The sequence below is a fragment of the Protopterus annectens genome, chromosome 8.part0, assembly GCF_019279795.1.
Source record: "Protopterus annectens isolate FY-2018-M chromosome 8.part0, PAN1.0, whole genome shotgun sequence".
In the NCBI taxonomy this organism is placed as follows: Eukaryota; Metazoa; Chordata; order Ceratodontiformes; family Protopteridae; genus Protopterus; species Protopterus annectens.
In genome coordinates, this window is record NC_056741.1 from 1,964,302,859 (window position 1) to 1,964,318,532 (window position 15,674).

Below are 15,674 nucleotides of genomic sequence, written 5' to 3' on the forward strand. Positions count from 1 at the left end.
TCTGGAGAAGGATCCCTTCTCCTTTTGTCTGGTGTGGCCTGATTACTCTGGATGAAAGTGAGGATATTCTCCACCATTTTAAGCACTCTAGTTTGAGGAGGGGGACAAGTAGTGGAATGGAATTCTTTTTGCTGTTTTCTTTGGAGAAGCTCTAAGTCTGGTGGAGTATCCCTCGGTGCTGTTGGTGTGTTAGTCGTAAGAGAGGGCAAAGGCCTTGAAGTCAATTTCGAAGTGTGAGCGGCATCCTCGGAAGCTGGTGCCTGCGTAGCAGCTCCGGACACAACTGAGGCAGAGACAGCTGAAGGCTCGTTACACGATGCAGTCATCTGCAACATACAGGACTCCAAAAGGGTCTTAGTAGAGGCCTGTGAAGTAATCCAGTCGGGCATTAAGGGCTGCAAAAGCGCCTCACTAAATTCCTAAGAACTGATGACCCTTTTAGTGGTGGTATCATCGGAAGGCTTGGCCTTATGTGGTCTCTCTCTGCCCTGATCTTTACTTTTTTTGGAAGATCTGCGGTTTGACTGATGGACCCCATATCGGTTATCATAGACAGAAGATGAAAATATCTGGCTACAAACAGAGCTCTACGACATATAGTTCTAGTGTTAAAGAGGGCACAGAACCAACAGACAAGTACATCGTGATGTGGGCCCAAGCAAGTGACACAGTAAGAATGGAAGTCTCTGTGTGGTATTTGCTTTCCACAGGTGAGACAGTTAATGACTTTTTCAGATATTGGTTAGTGCAAGAAAAAGTAAGTATTCCCCAACGGGGTACTTAGCTTTAGACGTTTTCAGCTGAAGTTCGAAATCTGGAAACAGCCGACCAGCACTGTTGCAAATTGCTTCTGGTACAGGCTCCACGGCAAGAAAGACTGATGTAATGGCGTCGCCTGCTCTCCTTTATAGCTCGGATGACCTGACAATATCCAGCAAGCAACAGCAGCCAACGGACAAAACCTTGACTCTGGTATTCGGACTGACTGAGGCCTACCGCAGCATGGATAACCCAATGGTTAGGACTGCAGCAGTAAAATATGAAGAACATCCAGTGTTCTCCCACTGAAAACACTGACACATTCTAGAAACAGTCTCAGAGAAACTGAAAGCATCACAGACATTATTAGAAACTGAGCTCTCTCCTCAGTCTGAATTGGAAAACCGAGGAGAAAAACCTGCATCGATCCCAGATTCAGAATCTTGAATCTCTTCAGGAAAGGTGTTATCCCCCCGCCCCCCTTACCAGAAATCACTTTATAAGAACGATCAATAGGCTGAACTAAAACTTGAGCCAGACCCAGTAAAGTACTCCTGTATAAGAAAATTCGAAGGGGAGTGGATGTGTTGTTTCGATTTTTGTTTTTTTATGCGAAAAATGGGGCCAACAGCATTAATGGCAGCAGCAGCTTCCTCAGGGATGGGTACAACATTCTGGATACATAGTAAAGTCTTCCCTGTTCCCTCTCAATGGGCTGACAAAAGTGGCTCTTCCTTGTCCACCATGGGGAACCCGACAGCAGCAAGTGACATGGCTAAACCCAGGTCTACAGTGGCTACAGGTGCTACACCAAAGGGATCTGGGGTAAAAGATGAGTGGTCCAAGGGAAAAGCTATGGCTACAGCAGAGTCGCCAACCTGTGATTGAGGCAAGCTGCTAATGTACTGTGCGCTGGCAAAGGCTGTTTGCTTAATTTTTCCTTTTACAGCTGAAAGGAGGTCTGAACATGGCGCTGGTAGTTTGCTCCACAGTCAAGCCAAAAACAGTGCCCATTTGCCAGAGAAAACGAGCAGCAAAAGCTGGTAAAATTTAAAAGTTTTAAAGTTAAGTTTTCACACAAAAATCCACTAAAAAGCACTTCAATACACTTCTTTAGCTCCTAAAAGTAAAGCTGGGCAACCATTTAGGGGTACTGGAACGGTTTCTTGGTAATGGGACCTTGAAACTTTTTTTTTTTTTTTTTTTGCAGACCTCTTCTGTCTCTAGGGGGACATCCATTAAACTTGCTCCTCCTGTGCCGGGGGAGACTGTAACCGGAAATGTCCTGGGAAAAATTCTGGGATTTTTGAAACCACAGCTCTTTTCCACCCTTCAGGTTCCAGAAAAAAGTCCTTGGGGGGATGGGAAACTGTTCCCCTATGGTACACAAGTGTCTTACCTTCTTGCTCACTTCTGACAAGCTTCCCTTTAACCTTTAGTATGAAAACAGTTAACCCCTCAAAGACAGCGATGATGGATATCTTAAAACTTCCCGCAAAGTCACAGAGATGCATCCAGGCATGCTGAGTAATAGCACTGCCGGTCAGTGCCTGCTGCCCTTGCAGTGCCATCCAGAAACTTGGAAAGCAGGTACACAAATGCATTAAATATAGACTGTAGGGTAAACAGCTGCTATTCCACCATTTCCTGGATATCCACAAGCAAATTACCCAAGAGGGATTTAAAAACTCTTTAGTGAAGCCCCTCTGAAAATGAGTCGTGTGTCCGGTAGTGCAGTACATGAACAGCAAACATCACTAAAGCATATGTCTGCTTTCCAAATTTGCCAAACACCCTGGACTGCCTGTTATGGGGATAGACAGAGGTGCTCACTTTGGAAAGCTCCTCCTTTGAGGCTGCTGCTGCCACCACCACCACAGCATCAACTGGTGGACCCCTGCTCCAGTACACCTGTTCTGGGGAAACCAAATACTCTATCCAGTTTCCTAGGAATCGGCTTCACCATTTTGGCCTCCTTCCAAATCTGCTGAGAAACCAAACCTATCAGCAAGTGGGACCACCTTAGACACTACATGAGACAGCCTCAAGGAATACTGACTCCTCTTGGGACGGAGCTTTGGAAATACTGACTCCTCTTGGGATGGAGCTTTGGAAATCCAGCCCCCTCCCCTTGCTTCATCAATTCCAGGATATCTCTGAAGGAGAGGTCATCTAGCGGGGACCTATGGGATGCCACCCCTTCCTTGAAGTCAGCATCTTCTGTGATTGACTGCTGGGAGGAGTCGAAAAGCCTCTTGTTTCCTATAACTTTCTTCAGGTGAGTGCTCCAGTAAAGTCTCAAAATCCAAATGAGAACTCGACAAATAATGATCCTTGAGGCTAAATGAGGCTGGTTGTCACTGATGGACAGGATTTTTGGATGAAGCACTAGAATCCCGATGGAGCTGGGATGGAGCTGAGCAAGTTGTAAGGAACCTACCTCCTTCTCTAGATCTGCACAGGTCCCCTTCAAACTTGTCAAATGACGAAGTCCAAATAAGAACCAAAGATGGCCTCTCAGGAACGGAGGATGCTAGGAGGGAACATATTCTGCTCGGACTCTACTCTGCTCTAAAGCTAACATCATTGCCGAGCTGACTAGGGTCGAGGCACTGAGGGCAAGACATGGCTCCAAAAACCTTTGCGTCAAACTCAACCCCTGAACCTTAGCCCAGACCCCCTCGGCTACAATACCCTTTAGATTAGACAGAGCCAGAGTAGAAGCAGAAGTCGCTCTCTGCACCAGGGTTCAGATCTGAGACCACTGCTGTTCAAAGTCATGAAGGACTACATCAGCAAACAGGTCGGAGACAGGGCAACAAAGTAGCTGTACGCAGACACTGTGGTGTTACAGGCAGACTATGAACAAGAACTTCAGCAAAGAATAGGGGACTGGAATGCAAAACTGAAGGCACATGAGATGAAACTTATCACAAATAAGACAGCTGTAATGGCAGCAAACGGGGAATTTAGAAGCTAAGAATTGAGACTGAAGGGAAAATAGTGGAATAAGTTAACAGCTCCAAGTACCTGTGAGGGGTGGCTGAGGAGAAAGGAAGTCTGAATGAGGAAGTCAAAGCTAGAATTAGAGGGGCTGCAGCCAACTGGCTCTGGTGAAGTGTATGACAGCAGAGTCCCAAAAAAGATGAAATGCAAGGAGTACAAAACAGTGGTGCAACCAGTACTACTGCATGGTACAAACACCTGGCAGTGAAGGCAGAATAACTGAATAAGTTAGAGGTGATAAAGTGCCTGAGGAAGGTGGTAGGATGCATACTGTGGGACAGAAGACGTGAGCACATCAATTGCAGAATCCCAACTGCAGAGAAGGTCAGGGTGACCACACATGATTATGGTGTTTCGGGAACATGTGCAGGAAATCAGAAGAAAATCTTGTGAAGATGAACAAGAACAGACAGAAACAAGGCAAGATGAAACAAGACCATCCAGCAAAGAGATGGATGCACTGTGTGAGAAATGACCTGTGGTAGTCAGGCATGACTGTCGAAGTAGAAGAGCGGCACTGAACTGAATGAGATGATAGCAGCTGATTCGACACCTTGACCATATACAGAAACTGAGTAAAGGGGGAATGATGACAATGACTTATAACAATATAAATTTGAACACGACTGCAGAAAGTCACTTGTCAAATCCCCCTATCACAAAACGCCTTCTAGTGTACTTAACATGTGCTTAAATTAAATGATAAAAAAATGCAACATTTTTGCATTTGGCAACTGCTGCATATGGCTAGTCAGGTACATGCCAAAGATGGCACTGTACAGGAAGAATAAAGTAGTTATTTGGAATCAGATGTCATACCCTTATTTATAAGTTGGGCAGCATATAATGATTTTCTTACTACCTTGGCTACATGTTGGTCAAAGGCCAGACTACTGTCTACATATGCTTCCAGATCTCTGACAACAGGGTCACCTCTTAAGGGTACAGTATAAATGGGGTAATTTGCCTGGGTATAAGAATTCCCAAAAGGCACTAAAGTGCACTTCTTTGCATTGATTTTTAATCTACAGCTTTAGCACCAGTTATTTTTTCTGTGTTAGACCCTCTTGGAGGAAGTCAGTGTCATGGGGGAATTTAAGATAGCTCTCAATTTGCAGTCATCTGCGAATGTGGTGAGTCAGAAGCCCTTGACATTAGCCTTGACCTCCGAAAAGTAGATGTCAAACAGGGGTGGGGGCCCAGCATGGAGCCTTGTGGTACTCCACTGGTGACCTGCCTCTTAGTGGAGGTGGTCTCACCAATCCTGACTTCGAGTCCTATCTGTGAGTCAATTGGCAATCCAGCAAATTGTGTAAGGGTTTTATGTCTAGTTTGATTAGTTTGTCTACAACACCTGAGTGGGGAACTGTGTCAAATGCCTTAGGCACATCTAGTTAGGTGGTATGCACAGATTTCCCTTCATCCATTGCCTTGGTTACCTTCTCAAAAGAAGTCTACCAGGTTAAGTAGGCATGTCTTTTCTTTACCACCACCAAAGTGGAATGGGTCCAATGTCTGTAGGTTGCCAATGTCTGTTGATCACTACCATCATAATTTATTCCATGGCTTTGCATATTAGACTAGTCAGACTAATGGAAATATTGTTTCTGGGGTCAGATGATGGTCCACCCTTGTGAAGGGGATAAGCTGCCGTCCTTCATTCGCTTGGTACATACCCTGTTTTAAGTGTGTAGTTGAAAAGTGACTCAAGTGGTCCTGAAAGGTCACATTTCAGGCTATTTAGAAGGCAACCTAGGACATTTGTAGAGCCCACACTGGGGCACAATTATAGGAAAAATATGAAACAATTAATTTTTAAATTTAGGACTCATTACTATAATAACCAAACACATTATTTTACCATAGCATTTGCAAGAATGTTGGATAAGCTGCTTGATTTTAGCAGACTATCTAGCAGTTTAGAAGTACACAGGTTTCTGCTAAGCCAATAACATGTCAATCATTACAGGGTTAGTCAAATATGCCACAAAGAACTTGAAGGGGAGCTAACAGACTAGAAGATGACAGTAGGAGGTAATGCTGATCTGGAAGACAAACTACTTTCAGTTTGGATAATGCTAGAGGAAAGTGAAACTGGAGAGGCAAAGGAGAAAATGTTATACCTGAAAAATTCAAACGTGAATAGTTGAATTTGCATCTATACATTTTTGTTGTGTGTCTCGGCTTTTCCTGGTTAGGGGTCGCCACAGCGGAACTCCGGTCCGCTAATGACTGGCAGTATATTTTTACGTGCCGAGTTGCCGGCCCTGACGCACAACCTTCAACGAAGGTATGCCCATTCATGCATGTCTCCACACAGAAGACGCTCTAGCTGAGAATCGAACAGGACGTCTTACTGTGAGGCGACAAAGCTACCGCAGCAACACAACCGCAGTCATTTAAAATAACGACCTGGGGCACATTCAGCCCAGGAAAGACAGTAACAATATGTACAACAGAAAATAAAATGCAGGCATGATAAAGATAAGTCATAATTACAAATAAGTGTGTTCCAACTGTTGTACATTTACAATTGTACATAAACTTTATTTGATTAGCAAAACTTATAATGGCATCTGTATCAATGTAGACAGAGGTATTAGTGAAAAATTCACTTGAGTTTCACAGAAATGTTAAGATATGCACATGTATATTTTGAAATAATATTCCAGTTTGCATTGATATATATATATATATATATATATATATATATACATACACCAAGTACATTAGATGTGAATGCAGTAAGAAAAAAATGGAAAGAGTACTGATGTAACAGCTGATATATATAGGTGGATGGAAGAGGGGGAAAGGAAATGTTAATGTAACCACATGGAGAATTGGTTATTAGTTCAGAAACAGTTTGCACCTAGTAGTAGGCACATTTAGATACTTCTCTAACAGCATCAACCATATTATCAGTTTTAGAAAACAATGAAATTACATTTGTTTTGTATTTCAAATTGTTTTCATTTACTGATCAGATCTAATCATATACATATTTTTTACTCTATGAACATTCACTTCAATGGGAATATCATTTTACTTCCTTACTAAATTAGTTTTATTTAGTGAATTCTATATTTATGGTTTCCAGACCATCAGTTTTGGAGAAACAAGAGAGAAGTCATTGGATCAAGTATACCTAGAATAATGACTAAAAGTACAAAAAGAAAACCATAAAGATGTCTGAGAAAGGACATTAGCTTATCTGGTGTAGACAAAAAATACTCTCTCAAAAATATTTCTCCTATACCTGAGAAGTCATCCAAAGTAATTACAGAGACTATACCAATAATTATTCAGGCAGCTATCAGCGACTAAAAAAAAACCAAAAACACCTTTCTGCTTCCCTTATATGCTAAGAAAGCTCTTAACGTCTATGGGTAATGTAACCATAAAAAAATGCCTTATGCATCTTGTAATAACACATGTCTGCATGGTCTCTGCTGTAGCCGGTCACAGAAAAAGAGTGCTGCAGACCCTCTGTAAGAGACAGGCAAGCAGGCAAAGCTTTGACATTCCTACCATTTCTTCAACTAGCTCCTCCAGCACTGAGGCTGCTAATCAATCCCAACTTATCTAGGTCACAATCAGGGCTCTATCCATTTACACCACACAGACATTTGGCTGGCAGACAGTACATCTTGATCCTTGAGGATACTCAACTGTCCACTAGGAAAAGTGCAAATATTCTCCAGAGAAGGAAGTCTTAACAGGAAAATATGTCTGAGTGGTGGCTTAACCCTTTCATAAAGCTATTTTAAAGGGGTACAGTTAAGTAGTCACATATGGTTGGAGGAAGGATGACAAGGTTTCTGATGCTTTCAGTCATAAAAGCAGATCCAGAGTCAACAACAGAGTGAATACCTGTTACAAGGATAAGTTTACAAGGTTATAATACCATTTCAGCAGAAAATCAGTTCAGCTAAACAGAACTTATTAGCCAAGTCTCAGTGTCCAAGGTAATTAATACCGGGGTCTAAATTTCTCATGAAAGGAGGGTGAGACTTTTCTAGGCTCATGTACAAGGCCCAAAAAATGACATTACAGGGTCTAGTCAGAACAGTAAAGAGCATTTTCGAAAATGAAATTTATACAGTGGACAATGTGCAAACTGTCTGCTCACACAAATAGAATTAACCTGCCTGATTATGAAATCCAGTTTGGAAGTTTATTGTTAACTCAGCTGTAGTAGAACAGGTGAAAAAATTGAGTACCCCATGTCTTTCACAAAATTCAACTATGCATTCCGTGGTGCTAGCTGTAGATTTTTTCATACTCATGTCTGGGAGACATTTCTGAGTATCTTAACAATGGTCTCTAAGATGCAGCTCCAAGGTAAAGAGAGGTGAAGCTCTTACTGCACCCTGGCCAACACATGTTCATTTAGTGGCATAAGTGATGAGGATAGGAGTGATCAGACATCAGCTCAAAAATCCTGGGACAGAAGAAGGCAGACTAGGCTCACTGCAATAAAGCACCATTACAAGCCAGGTGAATGCCATGCTGTACAAGCAGTGTGCCATGTAGTGAAGAGGTTGCAGCTGCACTTGCACTTCCCAAATACAGTGATTGCAGAGCTTGCGAGGCTGCTGTGGGGTGACAATATTAAGACATTCCACCAATGTTTTTAATCTCACTGGCCTCAGACATGAGGCAAGTTGAACCAAGGGGAAGCTAAGGCAGGTCTGGTAGACACAATGGATGAGGAGAGAAGCTCCTAGCAGCTGATAGTCAGCTGTAGAGGGGGTGTAAAATGATCTCTCAAAATCTTGGCAAAACAATATCCACAATCTCAATATTATACTGGCCAAACTGAAGTGTACTATGCCAGGGCTCAGCTATTTATTCAGCTAATAAAGCAGCAGCAGTAATTTTTATCACATGCTTGAGACTGGGGCTAGCTAAGGAGTTTCCAAAACGGAATTGGTGGAGGCTGTGCATGCCGCACCATAATCTCCTGCTATGTGCCTTTTTCCTGTGTATGTATGCGTGTGCTGTGACACCCAAATAAATTATATTAAATTAGCGGCGAATAAAGAAGGGTGGGTTATAGCAGTCATTTAGACACCAAAGAAATCCATATCCATAGAAATTGTGGCCATAACTATCCCAATGATTTTACTACTGCAGCAAACTGTTTTCTGGTGAAAGCAAACGTAATCAAGTTTAACATATTACTGCTTCACTGTTTAGTTGCGTCTGCCCACCACATCCAAATATTTGTCTTTCCTGACAGGTGCAACAAAAGTCCTTGAAGCCAAGTTGTAAATTACTGTTACCTATAAATATTCAAACACTAGTGCTTTAATGGTTATACTTAAAAACATCTGTGCAATGTTGCATTCATGCTTCTCAATAAATTATTCACTATTCTAGATTAGCAAACACTTCAGAATGCCTACACCTCTGAACATTAATGATAAACTGTTAAGGCTTGTGTAGAAAAGTAGTCAAATTGTGACTGCGCCTTCATTTCAATCTGAAATATCTGATAGAAAACATAAGGCAAAACCATCAGTCAAACTAGAATTGCTGTATAGAAAAAGTACAGTTTTGTACCTACCATAAATGTAGATGTCCGATAGATATGCAACTGCAGTCAAAACATATGGGTTGTCCTGCCTCAGGCAGCCCTCGGTCGGCCGAATTCCAAAGTCTGGGTCCGGCGTCGGCTGGTGTCGCCTCCTCTCCGACGTCACCACGGCTGGAGCATAAAGGCATCGGCCGACGACATCTTCTTCAGTGTTTCTTGCCCCAGATGCCAGGTGCCCTCCTAGGAAGGCTAAATTTGGTAAATGGATAAAAATAGTGCCAAACATGCACAACAGTAATAAACAGATACACCATAGGAATACCCCCAGCTAATGGGAAAAGGGGGAGGGACCCAAAAGGAAGGATACAGAGGGTTAGGAGGGAGGGAAAATCCGACTGCAGTTGCATATCTATCGGACATCTACATTTATGGTAGGTACAAAACTGTACTATGTCCTTCAAGAATGCAACTGCAGTCATAACATATGGGTTGAATACCATAGCCAAGCTGGGGGTGGATGGAACTACGATAAGGAAGGTGTAGCTAAAATCCCCTGCAGGACTGCCGAAGCAAAGTCTGCTCGGGATCTGGAATATAAGGGCAGGTTGTAGTGCTTGGTAAATGTATGCACGGAGCTCCATGTAGCAGCCTCTAAAATGTCCTTTGTTGCCACTCCTCTTAGGAAAGCTGTGGAAGTGGCCATAGCTCTGGTGGAATGTGGCCTAATATTGGCTGGCACACCTTTTCCATGGAAAGAATAGTAGAATCTGATGCAATGTCCAATCCATTTTGAAATTGTTTGTTTGGAGATTGCTTTTCCTTGCACTCCAGCAGCATAGGCTACTAACAGTTGGTCAGACTTTCTGGTGTAGCTGTCTGTGTATGTCCAAAGTATGCAGTAGCTTTCCCCCCCCTATTTTGAGGATTGGGGAAGAATGCAGGCAGGTGAATAGCTTGATTTAGAGACACCCTGGAAATAACTTTGGGCATGAATGTAGGATTGGTTCTTAGAGAAACTCTGTCTTGATGAAAAATGAGGAAGGGGGGCACTGCCATGAGTGCCTGTATCTCCGAAACTCTTCTTGCAGATGTGACTGCCAATAACAAAGCAGTCTTCCATGAAAGAAATTGCATTTCTGAACTTGCTGCTGGCTCAAATGGAGGAAGAGTTAATTTTTCCAACACATAATTGAGGTCCCATGCAGGTACTGGCTGTTTTCTGGGAGGTTTGATATTCTTTATTCCTCTTAGAAACTGTCTTAGCAATGGATGAGAGAACACTGGAGGATCACAGTTGTATTTTGCTGAGATTGCTGAGGCATGAATCTTTGAGGAGTATGAAAGTCCAGTATGAAGTAGTTCTGCTAAGTATTCTAAAATCTGAGGTATACTCGGTAATGCTGTGTCCTGACTCCAGTTGGCATTCCAGATGCTGAATCTCTTCCATTTGGCTGAATATGTTTTTCTTGTGGAAGGTCTGCGTGCTTCCAGCAAGATTTCTTGAACCGATTTTGATAGAGAGTTAGGTGGAGAAATCATGTTAGCCTCCAGGCTGTCAGATGCAATGATTTCAGGTCTTGATGTACAGTCATGTAATTGTGTTGTGTTAGGAGCAGGGGCCATAGGGTCAGAGGCCATGGTTTGGTCCGAGTTATGGTCAGTAGCAATGGGTACCAGTGCTGCCTTGGCCAGTCTGGAGCTATCAAAATACCTGTTGGTTGTTCTGCTTTGATCTTCAGTATCACCTTGGTCAGCAGAGGCAGAGGAGGGAATGCATACATTTTTAGAGAATTCCAGCTGAAGGAGAGAGCATCCGTCTTCCAGGCTAGAGGATGGTGAGTCCTTGTGCAGAACTTTTTCAGGTGATGATTTAAGTGGGAGGGGAAAAGATCTACATCCGGCCTTCCCCATGTCTTTGTCAGTTGAGAGAAAATGTGAGGATGCAGCATCCATTCGTGTGGATCCATGAAATTTCTGCTCAGGTTGTCCGCCAGTACATTGTCCATGCCTGGTACAAACTGGGATTGTAAATGTATCTTCAGGCTTGGGGATTTTTCCCAGAGAAACATTGTTAGTCTGCAGAGGGGATAAGAATGAGTGCCTCCCTGCTTGTTTATGTACCACATGACAGTGGTGTTGTCTGTCCTTATCAGCAAATGTCCTTGTTGTAGTGATTTTTCGAAAGTCTCGACTGCATGCATCACTGCCAACATTTCCTTTTGGTTTATGTGCAGATGTCTTTCCTTTGGGGTCCTTTGCCCTTGAATGCATCTGTCCTCCATGTGCGTCCCCCCATCCATGGTCTGAGGCGTCTGTTGTAATCATTTGGCCTGCTTGAGGTCTGTTGAAAGACATGCCTTTGTTTTGCTGACTGGCTTGAGCCCACCATAAAAATTCTTTTTGCAGACATGGAATAAGTGGGATTATGTCCTCTAGGCTTTGGCTGTGTTGAGACCATAAGTTTTTTAAATACCATTGCAGCTTTCTCATATGAAGTCTTGCCAAAGGTATCAGAAGGATGCAAGATGCCATGAACCCCGGGGCCTGCAGGATTTTCCTTGCAGTCAGCTGGGAGAGTTTTGCTAGGCCTTTGAAGTACTCTGGTAAATGCTGCTATTTTTCCTCTGTGAGGTAGGCCATTTGGTTTTCTGTGTCCAGTTTGGCTCCTAGGAAGATAATCTGTTGGGATGGCAATAGTTTCGACTTCTGAATGTTGACTGTGTATCCCAAGGCCTGCAGTAGATGCATGACATAGTCCAAATTTTCTTTTAAGGTTTGTTTGTTGTCTGCTTGTATGAGGCAGTCGTCCAAGTAGGGGTATATTTGAATCCCCTGCAGTCTGTAGTGTGTCACTACTGATGCCAGGCATTTCGTGAACATTCTGGGCACAGTAGATAAGCCAAACGGCAATGCTGAGAATTGATAATGCTCTGTCCCTGCAAGAAATCTGAGGTATCTTCTGCAGCTCTGTCTGATTGGGACATGCAGGTATGCCTCCTTGAGGTCCAGAGTGACCAGCCAAGACCCGTTGCCCAGCATGGGAAGGAGTTGCTGCAACGTCAGCATTTTGAACTTTGACACTATGAGAAAAGTGTTTAGAGATGACAAGTCCAGTATGGGTCTCCATTTGTTTTATTTTCTTGGAACAAGGAACAGCCTTGAATAAAATCCCTGGCCTTGCTCCTGAGGAGGAACCCTTTCTATTGCTTTTATACTTAACAGCTTGGAAACTTGAGAGTGTGCCTCTGCCCTTTGATGATGTGGCAGGTTTGGCATGCCTTGTCTTATTGGTAATGTGTGGAAGTGGAATCTGTAACCTTTGTCTATCAAATCCAGAACCCAGTTGTCCTTGGTTAAGATATGCCAGTTTTGTGAGAATAAGGATAATTTTCCGCCCAAAGGTGCTTCTCTTTGAACCTTTGTAGGCGGAATGAAAATCAAGTCATTGCGATTGTCCTTGTGGTGCAGCTGAACTGTCTGTACCACTTCTTTGATTTGGAGGTTGCCATTGGCGTCCCCTGTAAGATCCTCGGTATTGCCCTCTACCTCGGGCACATCTGCTTTTTCCCCTTTGAAACTTGTCTGAGCCGGGGAAGTACCAATTCTTTGAGGGCCAGTTTCTGCTGAATCTGGGTGGCTGAACCTGAAGGAAATCCTTGACTGTCTGTACTGACTTTGCTTTTTCCTCTATGGATTTCAATACATCTTGTGCATTTGCACCAAAAAGCTTCTGTTTTTCCAAAGGTGCATCAAATAACTTTACTTTAACATGGTCATGCAAAGACTGATCCTTTAACCAAGCATGTATACGTATCACAGCCCCAGTCATAGCTGCCCTAGATGAAGCTTCTAGTGCATCATAACCACACTGAAGAAAGTAGTTATTACCCTGCTGAGTGTTATGTATATGATCCTGCAATGCCTTTTTATCAATAGGCTCAGGAGAAGCTAACTTTTTCTGTAAATCATCCAGGAGAAAATCCTGGTACTGAAACATGTGAAAAAGGCAATTTAGTGACCTCATGGCCAGGGTAGTAAAGTATATACTTTTTTACCCCATCTCTCCAGGGACCTTGCTTCCCTGTCTGCTGGCAGTGGGTTTTTGGCAGAGGAGGTAGCCACTCCCTTTGGGCCCTGTGAAATAGTCTCTAGATCCACAGAGTGGGCCTTAAAAAGGTGCTTGTGAGTGTCAAGGACCCTATAATATCTGTCCGGCTTGACAGGAGCCGGAGGAAGAGAATCAACGTTAGCAATGGATTCAGAAAAAACACCATCCAAAACATCTATAACAGGTGGAATAGCTAAAGGCCTGTGCTGGGGAAGCTTGAAGAAGGTACGAAGCCTTTTCCTGGAGTCAGAGAATTCCTGACCCTGCCATTGAAAATGTTCCCTCATGGAATGCAGGACTTCACCAAATGAGAAATCCTCTGGAGGGGAGGCAGAGGGAATTGATTCCTCAGCATCAGAGTCCTCGTAGGCCTGGAAGGATTCTTCTTGGGTATCAGAATGTTCAGAATCCCCAGAGGCTTCATCCGAAGAGAGGTCGTCCGCCTGCTCAGTTCTGGGCCTTTCCTCTGCAGGTGGCTGAGAACCCCTCTCCGGATGAGGCTGAGACCCCCTGATAAGGGAAATAAGATCTGCAGCCAGAGACATGATCTGCTTATCAGAAGAAGGGGTCTGGGCAGTAGGTCTAGGATGGGCCTTGGCCTGACTGGCGGCCTTAGCACGTGCAAAGGCCTTGATGGACATGGATACAGGAGGCCTAGCAGCCCCACGTGCAGGCGTAACCTTGTCCAGAGGAATGGTGTCGGGTAGATCCAGAACTTCGGTTTCCGGAGGAAAATCAACAACCGGCACCGGAGAGATCTCCGAGACCGAAGGTCGTGTTAACGCTGTGTCATCGGCCTGGAGCAGTAGATTTACCACTTCCGAAGGAACCGGAGCACTAGCAGAGGGTTTGGGAGTAGCATCGGTAGTGGACGCGGGCAGAGGATGTCGGTCCCGGTCCTTGCGTTTTTTAGCAGATTGGGTAGTCGGTTGATCCGACGGCATGATATATGCAAAAGATTCACCGAAAAAGTCCTCGGCGAATTCTGCCCGGCGCCTGAGAGTGCGCTTATTAAAGCAAGCACAAGCAGCACAGGCCGAGACATCGTGGTCTGGGCCCAGGCAAGGAAGGCAGAGAGAATGGAAGTCCTTATGAGGTATTTGTTTACCACAAGACAAACAATTATTAACTTTTTCAATTTGTTCCGACATCGGCTGAGGCAAGAATAAATGTTCCCCAACGGGGTACTTAGCTTTTAGATGACTTCGGTACTGAAAACACAGGAGCTGACCGACCGTCACTTGCGAACTGCTTCTGCTTCGGGCACCACACGGCAAGAAAAACTGAAGAAGATGGTGTCGGCTGATGCCTTTATACTCCAGCCGTGGTGACGTGGAGAGGAGGCGACACCAGCCAACGCCGGACCCAGACTTTGGAATTCGGCCGACCGAGGGCTGCCTGAGGCAGGACAACCCATATGTTATGACTGCAGTTGCATTCTTGAAGGACATCTAATTTAAAAACATGTACACATTAACCGATTAAGCTACATACTACTTGACACCACTAAAAAGACTCTCACTGCATCCCTTAAGCTGTTGTCAGTAAAGAGGTATCAGCAAAGTTTCAAAAAAACTCTTGTCGATGGATCACTCAGTCTTTTCATCACTCAGCAGTAGGGTTTGCAGTGGCCTCCACCCCAAACAGGAAGGAAGATAAAACTGAACAGGTGAAAAGAAAGACAGTTAAATGTGTAGCTGCACTTACCTAATGTTTTTGTCATTATTTAACAAGAATCGTCCTAAGATGTTAATAGCCAATACCTGCAGAAAAAAAAAATTACAAAACATAATTAAGTATAAAGGTGCAAGCCTACCTGACAAACTTCTGAGCTCTACGTCAATAAGTTCACAAACATATAAAGAGTTCAAGGTGATCAAAATCCAGAAAATCCACATAACATTCTGAAAAGTTATTTTCTTTACAAATTAGCAAACAGAACACCATTCTTGATAAAATTAATATTTGTAGTTCTAATCTAATGAAAAATACTGAATGTACACACATACTTAAAGCAAGACATTATCTTTAAGGAGAACTTCCTTTGTGGGTTATGATCACAGTACATCTGCTTTAGTTCTGAATTTGGTAGTTTTGTTCCAAAATTCCACCAGCAAGCTGACATCAAACAGACCACAGGAGTGTGTGCAGACTCTAAGACAATTTGTTTATCCCAAGAAGTTAATGTGCACATTTAAAAAAAAATAAAGAATAACAGTGGAGACACCTACACTATTATAAGAAAACAAAGCTACTAGCTGT

At 43.5% G+C, this 15,674-nt stretch overlaps 1 protein-coding gene across 1 annotated transcript in view; it reads right to left on the minus strand.

Annotated features, from left to right (window-relative positions):
• Positions 1-15,674, minus strand: part of AP1G1 (adaptor related protein complex 1 subunit gamma 1) — a 4,036,072-nt gene that overhangs the window by 1,707,202 nt on the left and 2,313,196 nt on the right. Inside the window, exon 15 of the mRNA XM_044079548.1 lies at positions 15,120-15,316. Coding sequence (XP_043935483.1) covers positions 15,120-15,316 — 197 coding nt within the window. The remainder of the gene's footprint in view (positions 1-15,119; positions 15,317-15,674) is intronic.